Source organism: Hydra vulgaris, chromosome 13, assembly GCF_038396675.1.
Source record: "Hydra vulgaris chromosome 13, alternate assembly HydraT2T_AEP".
In the NCBI taxonomy this organism is placed as follows: Eukaryota; Metazoa; Cnidaria; class Hydrozoa; order Anthoathecata; family Hydridae; genus Hydra; species Hydra vulgaris.
The window spans coordinates 56043898-56062766 of record NC_088932.1 but is presented as its reverse complement, the minus strand read 5'-3'; the positions used below and the strand labels follow the sequence as shown (position 1 = coordinate 56062766).

The following is an 18869-nucleotide window of genomic DNA, read 5'->3' as shown; positions in this document are numbered from 1 at the left end:
TTATTTTGGGAAGCCTATTTTTTCAAAAGTTATTTTTTTTTAATTTAGTTGAAAGCCATATAATTTCTTCCTGGCGGTTGAAAACAGTAATCAAATTTTTTGTTAAATCACCTCCCCAAGGCCGAGGAAGCCACTACAGACGAGGAGACAACTTAATTGTGGTTATAACCCTCTCTCAACTCTATAACTCTATAACTCTATAACGTTAAGTTTTTGAACTACAAAGACAAAAGCATGATACTGGAAAACTACGTGAAGAGAAAATTATGGAATCAACACCTATACATAAACGAAGATTTTAGCGAGCAAACGAATGAAACAAGAAAGAGACTTTTTATAGAAGCAAAAGAACTACGATCAAAGGGTAAGTTTGCCAAAGTCATTTATAATAAACTAGTTTCACGAGATTTTTAAATTTAAACAGAATTTTTTTTTTTTTATATTTTTATGCTAATAATACTTTTAAAATGGATTCAAACAATTTTGAATCAAAATTTTTTAATTTTTCTCATACAAATAATTTTGAAACTGACGAAAAATTTGATCAAGATCTAAACAATTTTTTTAATACAGGTGCTCAACAAAGCAACCCTTTTTATTTTTATAACAATAAAATAAAAGAATTTCTGGAGCGGGATCGTAGGTGGAGATTTGCGTTTGACGTAGCGTCATCAGAACTGCACCACAGAAACGTGGTGCAGTTCTGATGACGCTACGTCAAACGCAAATCTCTACCTTTCAGGCTTTAATATGATCCCACTGGCGTGTAAAACAAATAAACGAGGCGGTGGTGTTCTTATTTACTTAACCACAAGCTTGCGATTTATTATCAGGCCTGACATGAGTATTTCCGATGGCGATAAAGAGGTTTTAACGATTGAAATTACAACCAAAAAAAAATAACTCCAAAACACGAACTTTGACGGAACCTCTCGCTTATGAAGCGAGCGCTTAACCAATACTCCACTACCGCATCTTCTTATAACAGTTCAATTTCTTTTAAGAGCTACTTCTTGTTTTGCAACATTAAAAAAAGACTTAAAATAAGTAAATTGTTTCGTGTTTTTAAATTACTTTTAATTGTACAGTAATTGTTGTAATAGTTTAAAATGTTCGTTATTATTGATATAAACAAAGATGAAACCAAAATTTAGCGTAAGAGTAGCAGCGAATGAAAATTCTGTATTTAAAAAGCCAAGGAATAAATCTGAAGCAGCTGTAAAGCAATTTAACAAAGATGAAAGAAACAAACAGATAAAAAAACCTGTGAAGTGGTGCAAAATTAGTGGAAAACGAGGATATTCTGCCTTATCAGCAGGTCAGTTTCCATTAATAAAAAGCAAAATTGTGATTGATAAACGATTAGATAACCTAGTTCTTACAGGAAATAAAAAAAACCATGTAATGATACTAACCACTGAAGAAGAAAATACTATTGTTGAGGATGTGCGCTGTAAAAATCGATCTTAGCAAGGTATGAACAGAAAAGAAGCTAACAAATCTTATTATGGATGTGTTAAAAATTCGAGATCATGCCAAAAAAAAGATGAAAGGAGGAAGAAAGTTTATTGCTTTGACTGCAAATGGAAGGAAAGCTCTTTTGAAGAAAAGGTTTTCTGTTGATTTTATTGAAAAAAATTTCTGCTGATTTTGTTTGAAGAAAAGATCTTCTGTTGTATTATTAAATATAGAAATTGTAAGTTTCTATATTATCTATCATTATATTATGCAATATAATACTAGATATTGAAACTTATTTTATAAACTTTATTTTCTTTATATAAAGATATAGTCAAAAAATTATAAATTTGAAAATAAATATATTTTAGGACAACTCATACAATTTATATTTAAAATTTCAGACACATTTTCACTGGTAAAATTATTATTTAGGTGAAAAATGCATCTGCCATGTAATATTTGGTATTCAAGGAGTGACTAGCCAGATGGCACCACTAGGTGCTGTTTGAAGTATTCAAAACTTGTCGATTTTGACAACAGAATGGATCACAAGATCACAAGTCCTTACTTGCATTTTATAAATTGTTTGATAGACATTTAATTAAAAAAGGAATACTTTGCCTTGTTGTTGTACTGAGCAATGGTCACAGTTTTCGCTTCAATTAAACCTTACTTTGATTTATTAGAGAGTAGCAAATACATTTATATATATTACCTCTAGACACTACTGGGGTAACGCAACTTCTCAATCAAATCAACAAGGCGCTTCATGAACATTATGCAAATGCAAAAGAAAATTTGTTTAGTCAACATCAAATAGTAGGGAGAACAATTATTAGCGAGGCTTTTATGTTATCTCTTTCAAGCATGTTGGAGAAGTGGGCCACACCAGAAACGATACGAAAAGCTTGAGTAAAGGTCAGTATTAGTAATGAAAGGCCGCATTAATTATGTTCATTTATATCATTAGTTATGAAATGTTGCATTAATGCAAATAGATAAATTCCAACATAATGCAATGCTAGTAGAGGAAGTTCGAAAAAACAATTCTCTAAAAAAGCACCTCAACAATATACAACAGTGTGTTTATCAGCTGCTTCACCTAATGTTACTGATATTTCATCAGTTCTAAAGGACAAAAGTTCTCCTGTATCTTTGAAACGAAAAAATATCCAAATTTTATTGGAAAGAGAAAGCTTCAAATTGTAAAAGTTTGTCACTGACCATGATGACGACGAAAAAAAGAATTAATCTTAATGAAATACCAGGTCTATTGAAAATTCAAAAAATTAAGTCGACAAAAAGTAAGTCCATGGCACCATGAAAGGTCAAGATGTGCTAAAACTTGTAGAGTCGGTTAACAACTGAATCGATGTATACAAAAACGTTCATAAAAACTATTTTTTCGGGGAACGAGAAAAAACTTATTAAATCCAAAATTATTACTTTAATGAATTCAAAAAAAAAAATCTGGATGCTTTTTGACATCTTTAAATAGTAGATTTGTTAAAATATATATCAAAATTTGCGATATATATATATGTGTTATACATAGTTAAAGTTGTCTGACTTAAAAATAGTTTTTATGACTTAAAACGTTTTTGTATACATCGATTCAACTCAAAGGAGAAAAAAGCGCAGGAGAAAAAAGACAAAAAAAAAGAAAAAAGTGATCTTTGTTATTGTTGATTAAAATCTTTGTTATTGTTGATTAAAAAATTGCAGTTAACATTAAAAAGTGTGTTTTGTTTGTTATTTTGAAGTTTTTTTCTTTTAGAAGGAAAAACAAAAAGGGAAAAAAGTTAAAAAAGAAACGGTGCCTTAAAAAGACAAAAATATTAACATTTTCAAATTGCATTTTAAGCAATCAAAACTATATGTTTGTATCAAACAAGTGAAAAACAATTACTTTTCTTATAAAGACCCTACTCACAGCTTCTTTCTAGACTTTTGTTTACGGACTTAAATTAAATATTTTTCGTTTTTATATTAAATTTTAGTGAATTGTGGTTCTCAAATTTTTTAAAACACTATCTAAAAATTAGAAAAATTTTCGAATTTCTGCACTATAACATAACTTAAGTTGATATATAACATAAGTTATATGACTTGTTCATATTTTGAAATATTCAAACTTTCGGTTAACAATAGTTATCAGTAATATAACTTTGTTGTCTTTTTAAGGGCACTGTCTTTTTAAGGACACTGCCTTTTTAAAGGCACTATACCTATAACTTATTTTTAATTGTAAGTCGTGTAAAGTAATTTACTTTGAAAAGTAATTTTGGTTATAATTATGTTAAAACACTTATTAAACAAAGTAAAATAAAGCTACATCATAAAACCAAGTTAGTTTTACGTGTAAAAGTAACTAATTAGCAAATGTTTTTTTTATCTCATAGCGACCTAGCGACACTATTTTTTTGTATGGACAATGAACTAATGAAAGTTTTTCAAAGGTTTAAATCAAACAAACATTCTCTGAATATTGAAAAAACAAAATGGTCTCTTTTTCATTCTCACTCTAAAAAACGTCTACTTCCAATCGAGCTTCCTCCTCTTCTTATTGATGACGTTCTAATTAAGAGAGCAACATGTACAAACTTTTTAGGAGTTTCAATTGATGAAAATCTCGCATGGAAAAAACATATCGAAAACATTACCTGCAAAATTTCGAAAAGTATAGGTATATTATATAAAGCAGAAGGCATGTTAAATAAACATATTGATTTTTCTCAAGACTGGAACTTTTCCGCATTTAAAAGGAAATTAAAAAATATCATTCTTTCTATTGAAAACATACTTAGATATTTTTAAATTTAATTATTTTGATTTATTTATAATGTTTTTACGAATTCTTATATAAAAAAATATTTATTTATTATTATTATTATTATTATTATTATTATTATTATGTATTTCGCGGATAAGAAAAGTTTACAAGTTTATGCAATACAAATATATAAATACAAGGCTGGGGCAAGAAGAAGACAAGTTCTGTCTTATCACCAAGCCCCTTTAAATAAAAATGTCAATAATAAAAATACAAAACAAAGTATTATTATTTGACTATATACTGTTATACTTAAATTTGTTTTGTTAATTTTATTTTGAGTATCATGTTAATTTAATTTATAAATTTTATACCTATCATGTCTTGTATTTTAGGTATTTATACAAAACTTTAATTTTTACTTCTAACTTTCGTTTTATTAACTTTATTTGACTGCCTTATTTATTTTATACACATTATAAAATTGTTTTAAACACGTAACGATTGTAAGCGGTTCTTGATGACAGGATCATCTGCAAGTCTCTGCATTCTAATTTTATATGTAACAAAACTTGTGATTTTTTATTTATATGCATTCTTCTTTAATTTATTTTATTGTAATAGTTATTATGAAGAAATAAAAGAAAAAAAAACAAAAAAAAAAACAGCTTACATGAAAGTAATTGGAAAAAAAATTGTTATTTACAATTACATATAAAAATAAATCTTGTCTGAAATTGTGTCGTCGTGAAATTTCTTACTTCACTTTGTAAGCAAGTAAAATGTAAGTTATATTATTTACTTACTCAAAGAACAGCCATTTCATATTGATTTAACATAAATTTTGAGTAGCGTATTTAAATTCATTGCCTGTTTGTGTGTAATAATTGCGTAATTCAGTTAATACTCTGATGTATGTGGACAGTGTTTGTGGTTAGGCATTGTGAAAGGATTTCATTTCACGTATATCATAAAGGTGATTCTATCATAATTAGGAGAAAATATAGTCAACATGCGGATATACCAGTATAATAGAGACGGGCTTCCTGCCGCATGAGACCAATAGTGCTAATAGGGCTGCTAAATAATCATTGTTTTTTTATTTCAACAAAAAAAAATTATTGAGCAGAAATAGGTTAGTGGCCATAATGAAACTTTGACGGGGAGGGAGGGGGGAGGCGGGGCATAATTTCTTGCTAAGCTACTGGATGCTACCCATGCATGCAAACCTGCTAAAGTTTTTTTTCTTTGTATTTGTCTTTTCAATCAAATATTTCGTTATGGTAATATGACGCAATATAACATTTTTGGTATCCGCTATGACATTGACTGCTAAAACAGTATTCAAAAAATTACTTTTCATTTAAGCTATCTCATATAATCTATATGATAAAAGAAGTGTTTATCAGATATAATCTTTTATTGCGTTTTATCATTTATAATCTATTTGAAAAAAGATGTTAAGGAAAGCCGGTTAATCTTCTACTATAGGGTGTGGGCACCCTAATAACCTTCTTTTTATTGCGTTGGTGTTCAACCCGCACAAGAAAGATTAGAAAAATAAAATATTATTCAATTAAAATAATGCTTTGGAACAAACTTGTCATGTGACCGGGACAAGATGACTTATTATGCGATTTATACCTCCAACTTTATAAAATTTTTAAAACTATCAACTACTCTAACTAAAGTAATACAAAATAAACACGTGTTGCAAAAAAATGATTTAAAAAAAGTTACACCATTTATTATGAATAACCGAAACCGAGGTATTTTTTTTAAGCGCAAAAAGTAAACTTTTGCGTATAAAATTGCGTTAATAATATTAAAAAAAACTGATTTGAGTTTTAAAATAGAAGATGTAAATATAATTTCGTGTTCACCCATTTTAGGTTTTTTTGTTGAGTTGTTATATGAAAAGTTATCTTGCCCCATTCGCTAACTTGCCCCGTTTTTTTCCCCTACACATAAACACACACACTTATGCAAACATACTTACATATATGTCAGTAATTAAGGAGATCCAATTTTATTTGTCGTTTTAAAGAGAAAGTGTTATATACAAAATATACATGTTTTTTTTTTTAAATTTTAGGCTAAATATAAGTTCATAAACAAGTCTTTAATGTCATTCAATAATCTCTTACTGTTCAAAAATTATTTTCTTTAATTAAGTTGTAAGTTTGTCTGACAACCGAGTTCTGTTCCTCATTCAAAAGTTTGGAGTGAAAGTTAATTTAACACTTTTTTTGTGAATAAATAAACTAATGACGCCGGACTTCATCTTTAAAATTTATTGAAGTATAGCAAAGAAAATTGAGTTTTTATAAGTGAATTCAGTCTATAAGACTTATTAAGATTATTTGTATTTTTCAAATGATATCATCAAATTAACTTTTTTTTTCAAAGTTTTTTTTGGTCAATTTTTAGTCAATTTTTTTTCAAAGTTGGTCATTGATTATTGTATTTTTTATTGCATAAGATATTCTTTAGTTCAATGGCTGATTTTTGATTTTTATAATTTTTTTTTCTAAATTTGTCGTTATAAATAATTTCTTTTCTTTTGTAAAATATACAAATGGCAAGGGCAAGAAGAAAACAAAATTTTTCTTATCGCTAAGCCCCTAATAATCCGTAAATAAGATTGATAATTATGTGTTTTTCTGAAGCTTGAGTTTACTAACTTTATTTTTGTTCACAATTATAGTTTTGTAATATATTTTGGGAATATACTTGAAAATTAATATATAAGTAGCTGAAATACCAAACAGGAATAATATTGCATTCTCAGCATGTTTATTTACCAGAAATACAAAAAGGTTTTGAGCTAAATAGCTTAAATGTAAATCATATTGCTTTGTAGGCTTAAGATTTGGTACAAGTAAGTGCAACTGCATCAATAGGCACTGCAACATGCAGTGCCAATTGATGCAGTTTTTTTGAAAGATAATATACCTGATAAAAGCCTAGCTCTAGACATAAAAAAATTGAGATCAAAGCAAAGAGTAGTAAAAGGCTGTAAAGAGAAACATAACAAGGAATTAAAGGAAGAGGGGATACCATTTATAATGTTCGATGGTAGAAAAGACCTTACAAAAACAGTTGTATATAGCAATGATGGTAAATCTTACCCTAGGGAGATCAAAAAGAAGATCATTATAGTGTCTGTTCTGAACCTGGTGGAAAATATTTATTTCACTTTGTAAATAATTCAGAGGAGAGAGAAGCTCAAACACCTGCTGAACATATTGCTGAACAACTGTATGATTGGATAATAGCACATGTCGTTGAAAATCAATTAGTTGTAATTGGAGGAGATTCAACCAACCTAAGCACAGGTTTTATTTCTATTTCTTTGAATGGTAATTTAAAATTTTATGTACTTATTTTTTTTACTGAAAATAAAAAATTATTATAGGTTGGAAGGGTGGAGTAATTCAATTTTTAGAGAAGAAACTAGGATACAAACTTATCTGGATTATTTGTGCGCTACATACCAACGAATTGCCACTTAGGAATTTAATGTTAGCTTTTGATGGAAAAGCGTTATCTGAAAATAGATTTTCAGGAAACATCGGAAAATTTATTAACATAGCAACAAATCTTCCTATTTTGACATTCATTCCTCACCTTGATTTTGTTGTAGACCTAATTCTTGAAAAGGAAGTTGTACACGGCTGTTTCAAACCGAGCTTAACGGCTTCTTGTTATTTTTTGAAAATATTGACTTAAGGGGTGTTACTAAAACTTCTATAACTTTTAAAATATTAAAGATAATTTTGTTTTGTAAAAAGAATTAAAACACCAATAAAATGTTTCATCTTACGACATTTAATGCATTAGTAAATAAACTTCTTTAAGTTTAAAAAAAACGCGACAAATGATGAAGTTGGCTGAATTCAAGTAATTTGATGTTACTTTTTATCAAAAAAAAATCAGAAAAGTTTATTTCTGATAGTTATTCTCAAATATACCCATTGTTTGACCATTATAAAAACAAAAAAACCTTACTTAATTGTTTAAGGATAGCTAAAACAGACTTTATTGAGGTCTGAAAGCAAACCGCACTTTTAGCAAAATTATGAAAAACGTAGTTAAAAGGGGGATTAGCTGTTAAAAGAGTACATTTTTATACCTAGGAGTTCTTGTTTTAGAAACTTATTTTCCTAAGCCAATAAATTCATTGCATTGCAAAATAAAGCCAGATTTCGATTTTGGAATATTTAGTCAAAACATTTAAAGCTTAAGCATTTATTTTTTTCTGTGCATACAGTTCTAATAATATGGTGTTAAGTTGTTAATAAATAAACACTCACCAAGTCTAATAAAATAATTCATGACTAAATTTGAGTTTAAGTTTTTGAATTAACCTCGCTTTTGGTTGTAGAATTATTTTATAGCACTTGAATCTATAGTCTCTTCTCTCAGTAAATAAAGTGTTTGAATATACAAATAGCTAATTGAAATCTTTTGAAAATTTGTTTTTATTCCCATTAAAAACTGTTTTATAATCAGTTGGTTTACTGATAGGTTCTTTAAGTAGTAAACTATCTTTGTATATCCAATTGATATCAGATTCATACTCATGCTAAACCAGAAAAACAATTGCTCCACTCAAAATTTTGATAACGTTTACAAATTCTTAATTTATTGAACTAAATTTTTACACCAACTTGATATGAGATTTATATTCCATTCTTTAACCAGCGAGAAGGTATGTAGAGCAGAGGTACTGCAAAGGTAGAACTAACTTCTGGTGATAAACATCGAATGGATATGTAATATATCTATAAAAAAATGTTACATATAATGAAGGACAATACATTTTTTAAATTAAATACACAAACATACAAGATCATACCCAACCAACATACCAGTTGCTCTGATCACAAGTTAATATATAAAAGCTAGATTTTTACATACATTTGATGCAAGACTAGTATTCCATTCTTTAACCTGAGCGAAGGTATTGCATAGGTATAAATAACTTCTGAAGATAGGAACAGAATGGGCACCTACCTACCTTGCATTTAAAATTTTTCTATTTGCTCCATATTTGTTTTATTTTCAGAAGTTAATTGATCAATTTGATTCAGTAGCTCCTGACTGTTATTTAAATTGAAAAAGTCATCTGCATCTGCTGATTTTTTTTTTGGGTGGAGCTTGCGACAGTTGCAATTTAAAAAATTCTTCGTTTTTTATAGTTTTAAAATTTTTTTTATATTTCTTTTTTTGGCGTGTTAACTTTAGGCACATTTTATCAAACTCGTCATTACTAGGCATATCAAAATCAATTGGCAAAAGAAAACTCATAAAACTAAATAAGTCACCTCTTATTTTAAAGACTGTCATTAAAATGAAATTGACATTGTTACTGATCTTATCTGTCCTAATTAATCGCTTAACAAAAGGAAAGTTACACCTATCTTCCCAACCATTTTTCCATCCAATATGTTGTTTTAGAATTTCCCTCTCAGTTGAATACATTGTTATCAAAATAATATTGACTTATTAATAAATATAATAAAAACAAATAAAATAATATTAATTAACAAATATATGCACTAGATAAAAGTGGATTTAACAACTTATCTGATATTAATTTGATAATCTAAAGAGAAAAATTCCGCGTAACTTTGTTTACTTTTATGCTTCAAAAATTGACTCGCCGAAACAGTTGTTTGGAGAATATTCGTTAATAAATAGTTTGGGACGTAACGCATAAAGGTTACATCATCGCAAAAAAACGTCAACACAAATGTACGCCTAAAACTAACAAGATTAGTTGTAAAACATGACATTTTTGAATACATATTTCATAACATAGCTGAAGGCACGTAAAAAATTTTTTTTATTTTCATTTGCATAAAAGGTTGAAACTTCATTAACTTACGTCATCCATCAAAAAAGTTACGTTTTGCATTTAAAAACGATCAATTAAAAAATATAAATGCTTTAAAAACAGTCTTTTTGTAAAAAATTCTCTAGGATAACGCAGGAATCTGATAGAATGGACATTTAGGGTTAAGTGTTCCAAATTTTAAATATCAAGCACAAAGCTATGTTATGAAATCTTAGTTGGGCCAACTCATGTTTTCCGGAAAATATGCGAAAATTATAAAAGTGGTTCTAAATTATTAAAAATATTTTGGCAATATTTATTTTTATACCAATTAATGTAAATATTTATTTAACAAGGAAAGATAGATCTTTTATATTTTTTTAATTGCAAGATGAAAGCATTTATATAAAAAAGTTACTATTAATTTAAAGTTTGTGAATTTTTATACTTTTTATGCGGAAATTTAAATTGAGTGAAACAGCCGTGTGTAGGTTCATTGTCTAGAGATCAGAAGTATTTATACAGAATATATAATGCAATAGCATTAGGCGTTTTTCCTTATGACTTAAATGAGATTCAAATTGGCCCTCTCAATCATTCAAGATGATTGAATCTTGCAAGATTCAATCATCTTGAATGATTGAATCTTGCAAGATTCTATATTTGGGAAACAAAGGAAATCAGTGAATCGGTTCTTACTTGATGTTTGGTGAAAGATGATATTATACAGTTTATTAATAATCCAATGATTGTACCAAACTTCCTTATTCACGGTCAAGCTATTGAACGCATTGTGAAAGAGGTCACCAGGGCTTCAATGACGGTGTGTGGTGCCGAGAGAAGAGACGGGTTCATAAGGGCTACAATGGCTTATAGAGAGCTGATGCCTGTGTGCCAATCAAAGAAAGCTCTGCTGAAAATTTTGTTATCAGTATTTTAACTTTTTATTATGAGTAAACAATTTATTTTAGAAAGATATGTGGAAAACTCTGTAATCAATGTTTTAATGTCTTATTACGCGTATAGACTTAATATACCATAAAATTGTAACTTATGATGTAACTTTAATATATTATTGATATAACTAGGTTAACTAAGGCTAAGGAATCTTTTTAGACTTTTTTTTGTTGAGTAGTAGTAAAGCATTTTTCATAACTTCACATAAACTATATATTTATGATAAAACTTAAATTTTCAGGCAGAAAATTACCTGACTAAACATTAAATGCAAATAAAAACGAGAATTGGTTCTTAGTATCATATGGTCAAAACATAAGAAAATTGCCCAATCGAATCTAAGTTTAAAAATTTTTCAAAAGTAACTCACCCTAGTGGGGGTGTCATACTCCTTAATGAAGGCATTTTTCAAGTCTGTTTTTTGGGGAATTCAGTCAGTTAGTCGGGTATTTGACACATTTGATTCGGGTGATTTTTATTTTTGAGGAGTATTTTATTCCAAGAATCACCTCTGAGAACCATCAACCGATTCCAACGGCCAAAAAAATTCCCTTAAACTATCCGATTCAACTGCAATTCAAATTCATAAAACAAAAAACAGAAACATGCATTTGTAGATAAAATTATATTAATTGCAATTAGTGCGGCCGTGGCTCAGTGGTTAGAGTGCTTGATTTAGAAGCAGGATATCCAGGATTATAACAAGCTCTGGACATATTTTCGCGTTACGGTAAGGAGGCGTGAACTTCTTGGTTAAATGCAATTCCGCGGTGCTCTGTGACAAGACCTCAACCTCTGAGACAAGACACCAATCTCTGTGACCAACTCCCTCAAACGACATTTTTCTTTGGACAAACAAGATTGGCATTCAAAAAATCGTATGAAAATTCAAAACTTTTCAAAAATTAACTTATTTTTGTCGTACAACCTCTATAAGTGTTTCTTAATATTATTTTTAGTAAAAAAAAGATTTGTATCATCAGCAAACATGATGTTTCACATATGCACGATTAAATCTGTCCTGATTAATGAATATTTAACAAAAGAATTTTATTCTTTGATATCTGAACAAACAAAAAGTAAGCGATGCCGAATCAGTTGGTTTAGTTATAATTGATTTTATAAAAGATTTCATCATGAATTACAACAATAAAAGATCGTAAACTACTTAGTTTTTATGGAGGTTTTTTATGTATTTTAAGTGCAATGTAATGTATTTAAATATTCAAGGAGATTAAAGTAATTTAAATGATAGTGTTCTAGGAGATTTAATGTATTTTAAATGCGAATGTTCAAGAAGATTCAATCTATTTCGAATGAAAAATAGGAAGTTCTATATATTTAGAACTAAGCAACGTTTATCTTTAAAATTACAATTTATTTTTGAAGCTAAAGGAAAACAAAACAAAAAAACAAACAAATAAAAAATAAAGTCATTTATTTACATTGTATGAACTATGAATATGAAAAAAAAAATTACAACTTAAAAACACAGTAATACAAATTATAATACTCTTTTAAAAATATTAAAAATAATTTTTGAATTACTATAATATAAACGCTTATAAAATTCAATTTCTTATAAAATATAAGTACGCACGCGTAAGTCTATGTACATTTATTTATATGTTCGTGTGTGTGTGTGTGTGTTGGTGTGTGTGTGTATATATATCAGTGTATGTATAAATTTATTCATCTAAAACAATAAAATGTTATTGAACTTTCTTTAACTACTAGTTTTTTCTCTTTCTTCAATATTGGCTAAAATAAAAAAAAGTAAAACAACTTACTATTCAAAGTAAATTCTCAAAGTACAAACACCTGATAGAGAGAATACAAAGTAGTATTCTCTCTATCAGGTGTTAAAAAAATGAAATTTTAAATTGCATTCACTCTATCAGACAGGTCAAATTTTTATTGCATTTACACCTAAAAAAATGTTTAGCTCTAGCTCGTTTAAACGGAAACCTTCTAGAGAAGGAAAAATTTTTTTTATTCCTTTAAAAGATTTTTTGCTTCAAAGATAAACATTGAAACATATACTTTTAAGATTTTAGATGCAGTAATTGGAACTAACAACAGAACAAATATTTCCCACATACAACACATCAGCTGTAGGGATGGAGGAGGGGGGGGGGGATGGACAGAAGTGAGCCACGAGTTGCATATTTTGAAATCCTATACAGACTCAGAACAGCCAGAGATATGTACAATTTGATTCGCTAATTTTGAGAGAAATGCACCTGCGCATTTGTTAAAAAATGGAATTTAAATCAAAACAAGCAGATTTTTGAATTATCGAAGCAATCGATACATTTGTGTTATTATCAATTAAGGAAATCCATGTTATTTTAGTATATTTCAGAGTTTTAAAATCTACTTGGAAAAGGAAATTTTTACTTAAAAAAGCAAAAACAAAAAAACACATTTCTATTATATTAATATTATCTAAGAGGTATCCACGTGAGGTACCCAAAAATCCGAAAAAAAAACAAACATCTAATTTTAATGATTATATCAAAAAATCACTACATATTGAAACTATTGATAAAATTTAGATATACGGAATACATTTTTTATTTTTCCAGAGGTAACAGATGTTTATTTTTCTTCTTTAGAATTATTTAATATAAAATAATATTTTATGATAAAATAATAAACATAAAATTTATCAAAGTTTTTTATTTAATAAAGCAAAATATCAGCTGTTATTACAATCGTTTACCAATTAAAGAATTAAATTTTTATCATGCTACAACGTTTTGATAATCTCTTTATTACTAGATGATAGTAGTATAAAATGAGAGTTCTGCACGAAGTCCTTTTTTAACCATCATCTTGTCATCCATTCCCACCATTAAGCCAACCATCATCTTGTCATCCATTTCAACTATTAAGCCAACCATCATCTCGTCATCCATTTCAACCATTAAGCCAACCATCATCTCGTCATCCATTTCAACCATTAAGCTAACCATCATCTCGCCATCCATTTCAACCATTAATCCAACCATCATCTCGTCATCCATTTCAACCATAAACCCAACCATAATCTCATATCATATTTCAACCATAAACCCTACCATAATCTCATATGATCTCCATATCATATTTCAACCATAAACCTAACCATAATTTCTTAACTCATTTCAACCATAAACCCATCCATAATCTTTTAACTCATTTCAACCATATCCCTAACCATAATCTTTTCATCTATTTCAAACATTATACCATCCATAATTTTTGAGCTAATAATATAAAGAAAAAAAATATAAAGAAAACAATTTCAAAGTTATAAAATTAATTTTATAATTTTTATTTGCTAACTTTACATTATAACTAGATCATAAATAGATCATAGATAATAAATAGATCATAGATCATAAATAGATCATAGATCATAAAAATTGTGTGTAATTAAAAAGTTACGTATTTTCTATTTTTATATAGTAAGATTTTTTTAAAGTCATTTATTACAACTGCAATCTACGCATAAATATAATCTAGCTATAACTCATGGATTTCACAAGTGAAATCTAAGCGTAAATGTAATATAGCTACGCATAATAGTAAGCTACACCTATTAAAGCAGCAAAATTTCCAGATTGTCCAACTTGTGCATCACCAGAGTTTAATGTCACTACTAATCTTCTAACGTTAGTAACGCTGGGAATGGAATCATTTTTACCAAAATTTCTGTAAAAAGAGATAGTAGTTGTAGAATCATTTATTGGTTTTAATTGATACAATAGTTTAGATGATCTATTATTAAATGGGGTAATATGAGAGCTGTTCCACGAAGAAAGATAAAAATCTTCTAAACCAGATGAACAGTTTATACATCTGCTATTATTGTCATATCCAGGAAATATTGTATAATTACTATAGTTATATAGTGTCCAAGGATGAATAACTGAGTTATTGTTTACAAGAGGATTGATTGCATCATACATGCGTACTCTTGATTCTTGCCAATCTCCAGATCTGCCGATAATATGCATTCTAATATATTTTAAATAAACACTTTATTTCTATTACCTGCAGTGTTCAATAATATATATTCACAACCATAAGTTGTGTTCAAATATCTAAATGTTGGTGAGTATAGTTTAAGATCTGAAATAAATGGAGGTATTAATGAATTAATCTTTGCTTGTTGTGTTGAACTTATTGTAACAAAAGGTTGCAACCAATATGTAAGTGGATTACCAGTTTTATTGAGCAATTCAATTGCTAGATTGGTTTTAAATGGTAAATCAAGTGTAAAGTATGATCCTAATTCAATATTAGAATGCATATTACAACTTTGTAAAGAGTTTGTATAAAATGGTCCACCAAGTGGAGCAAATAATAAATCACAAGCTAAAACTATAGTATTTATTCCAATATTTCCTATGAATAGTGTATTATCTGCATATATTCTAATAAATACGTTACTTGGTACACTTCCATTAGGATTTGTTCCTTTAAATGCTAACCATAGTTTTCTGAGAATACCAGGACCACTATTTTGAATAAAAATTGCTGTTCCATCAGTACCTGTATTTGGTTCAAGAGTCTGTGAATTTACTCCCATGCATGTTAAACTTGAATTTGGTACTAAACTGCTAGGATTAGGTATTATTGTGTCAACATAATACTTTGTTGCAGCATCATTTGGATTTGTAGGTTCTGCTATATTTAATAATTTATATGTATTCATATCAATATCACTAGTTGCATTATTTTGTCCATCTCTTCTTATAAACAAACTATTAGCTTGAAATGTTGTTAATCCATTTGAAATTACTCGACTTGTAGTTGAATTAATTGTTGTACGTCCGAATTTATCAACAGGCATTTTTATATAGATTATAAAAATAATTACCATATATTATTCATAATATTCTGAAAATCACATCTTTCATCTAATTTTTTTAAAACATATAAACACAAGTGTCCACAGAATGAGGTATTCCCAAGTTGAACTCTATCACTATTATAATAAACAGGACTTTTTAAATAATTAACAACTTCAACTGTTGCTGGTAGTCCATAAGAGTCAATACTTAGTTTTTTATCTTCGTCTTTGTACCAGCAAATCCAGTGAATTCCCTGCGTACTTGAATCTCCTGTATTTAATATTCCACATTCTTTTTTTTGTGTATTTTTAGATCCTTTGGATCCATAAGAATTAGGTGATTCATTTCTTACAAATACACCTTTAAAATGTTTTATTTTTAATTTTTTTGCTGGTTTGATCAATTGAAAATTTGTAAGTGGTTCATTTGGTAAAGTTATTCCTTCAACATTGATAAGTTTGTCCATTTTTTACTTACTAATATATTTAAATAAACTTTTATTTAAATATTTAATTGACTACATCATTTACTTACCTGTTGCTTATGGCCTGCAGCCTGTTTCTTTTGTTCTTTTAATTAGTAATGTATGAATTCTATCTTCTAAAATAACTCTTTTATCATTTGGGCATAATGCTATTTTATTATTCTCTTCTGTATAAACTTCATGTTAATGTGATCTTATTAAATTCATTTTCCTAATATGTTCTTTTTTATTTAATAAACAATCTTTGCAATCTTCATGTGTTATATATTTTTTTACTACATTTGTCTTTACACCTTTACATTTTTTTTTGCTTTCTTTTCCGTGTACTTTGTAGGAATATAATTTTGATCGGAGTCCTACAAATTGTTCAATTTGAGTTCCTTTTGCCTCATCTTTAAACATTCCTAATACTTTATTATTTACACCAACTTTAAAACTTACATTATTAATTGCTGCATGCTCTTCGTCAAATTCACTAGTGTCAAACTTACTTTCAATATCTTTAGAAATATCTGTGTAAAAGTCTTCAGTTTTTATTTCATATGCTAAAGAATCAGTATCTGTGAATAATAGTTTTGCTCTATCAGAATACTTATTTTTTATGTAATCATAATGAAATTCATACATAAGTGTCTTACTTAAATCTAAAACACACAAGTAAATTGGTTTGTTATACATCAAACTCGTTCTTTTCATGTGTATTGCTATTAAATTTTCATCAAATATCATTCTCTTTTCAAAGTTTGGTTTTGATGCTAATTTAACAGCTTCATCTCTGTCAGTTAATAACCTAACATCGACTCTTTTTTTAATATTCTCCATTGTTTTTCCAAATACTGAATTGTTCTTAAGTTTAAAAAAGTCTTTTTCAAAATAATTCCTTGCTTTTGTTCTCATTTTTGTATTTAATTTAATGTAATTACTTAACCATGCCTTTTCTTCAAATTTTACACCTCTATAAACTTTTGTGATAATCAATCCTAATCTTTCATAAAGTTTTAGATTTTCATAATGTATCACATAATTTTTTTTATTTTCCAAGTTGGGAATTAATTTTTCAACTATACCAACTTTTACTCTTTCAGGAGCAAGTGGATAATCACTATGTGCATCATGAATATTTTCAGGGTAATCTAAATCTGCCTCTAGTATACATGGAGTCGATTTCCAGTTTTTCAATTCATATTCATTCATCCATTTAAATCCATGTGTTGGAAGTGGTTTACTCATCGCCCACCCATATAAATTATAATCGTCCAGATATTGGATGAATGTTGATTGTTTTGTTTGATCATATGCATCACCCATGTATTATTGTTAGATGTTCCTAATCTATTCGATATCATACTGATTCCACCTCTTATTCCTTTCTTTATCATTAGTATCATATCGTAATCGCTAAGTAATTCTATTTCTACTTTTGTTATCTTCAGAGCTGCATCCAAAGCTAATCCTGGAGCTGTATAATACCAAGCTGGATCTAATTTATAACAATTCATGCAGACATCTCTAAAATTTTCAAAGACGTCAGCTAGTAGTAATACATCTTAAACATTGTATAAGTCATGATAATCTCTAAATGTTTTGCATTTAAATTTGTTCCTTACAGTTTGCACATGAGAGTAATCATCATCGCTTATATCTTCATCGTTTAATTTGGAAAAGAATCGTTCTTTTGGTGGTAGTTGTGTTTCATTAAATTTATTATCTACCCAATCATATGGATATACACCTTTTCTTAATAGCAAATCTAATTTTCTACCTAAATAAAATTTTCCAATAATTTTCCATTTGTCTATTGCTAAACTCTTCGATAAAGCGCATAAACTATCAGAAATAAATATAAAACTATCTAAGAAACGGATTTCACGTTTAATTTCAACTTTCTTATTCTCTTTATTAATAAACTCACCAAGTTTAGTTTCTTTCGAAAAACTAATATACTTTTCTTCATTATTCGGTATACAGCTCAATTTTCCTCCAGATAATTTCTTTATAAATAAGTGGCTATCATAACCAGATAAATTGTGAAATAGTACTGGAAAGAATTTTGGAATTTGAGATTTTAAATTACAACTATTATGAGCAGGACCTCTATACTTTCCAGTAATATGACAGTGATTATGTACTTTGTCATCATCGAGATTTTCTTCACAAATGTGGCATTTAGTTGCTACATCAAAACATTCTTATTTTCAGGTGTATATATCACTTTTTTTTTTTTTCAGGTGTATATATCACCTTTTTTTTTTTCAGGTGTATATATCACCTTTTTTTTTTTTCAGGTGTATATATCACCTTTTTTTTTTTTCAGGTGTATATATCACCTTTTTTTTTTTCAGGTGTATATATCACCTTTTTTTTTTTCAGGTGTATATATCACCTTTTTTTTTTTTCAGGTGTATATATCACCTTTTTTTTTTTTCAGGTGTATATATCACCTTTTTTTTTTCCAGGTGTATATATCACCTTTTTTTTTTTCAGGTGTATATATCACCTTTTTTTTTT

General features: G+C 28.1%; 1 protein-coding gene and 1 long non-coding RNA gene across 2 annotated transcripts in view; both read right to left on the bottom strand.

Annotated features, from left to right (window-relative positions):
- Positions 1-8700: 8700 nt before the first annotated feature.
- Positions 8701-9846, bottom strand: LOC136089181 (uncharacterized). Its single transcript, XR_010642838.1, has 3 exons — positions 9565-9846; positions 9158-9253; positions 8701-9021 (listed from the first exon to the last, which is right to left on the bottom strand). It is a non-coding gene; the product is annotated as an uncharacterized LOC136089181 (long non-coding RNA).
- A 2608-nt stretch (positions 9847-12454) lies between these two features.
- LOC100210060 (transmembrane prolyl 4-hydroxylase) overlaps positions 12455-18869 on the bottom strand; it is a 74731-nt gene continuing 68316 nt past the window's right edge. The window contains exon 11 of the mRNA XM_065814876.1: positions 12455-12794. Coding sequence (XP_065670948.1) covers positions 12760-12794 — 35 coding nt within the window. The 3' untranslated portion in view covers positions 12455-12759. The remainder of the gene's footprint in view (positions 12795-18869) is intronic.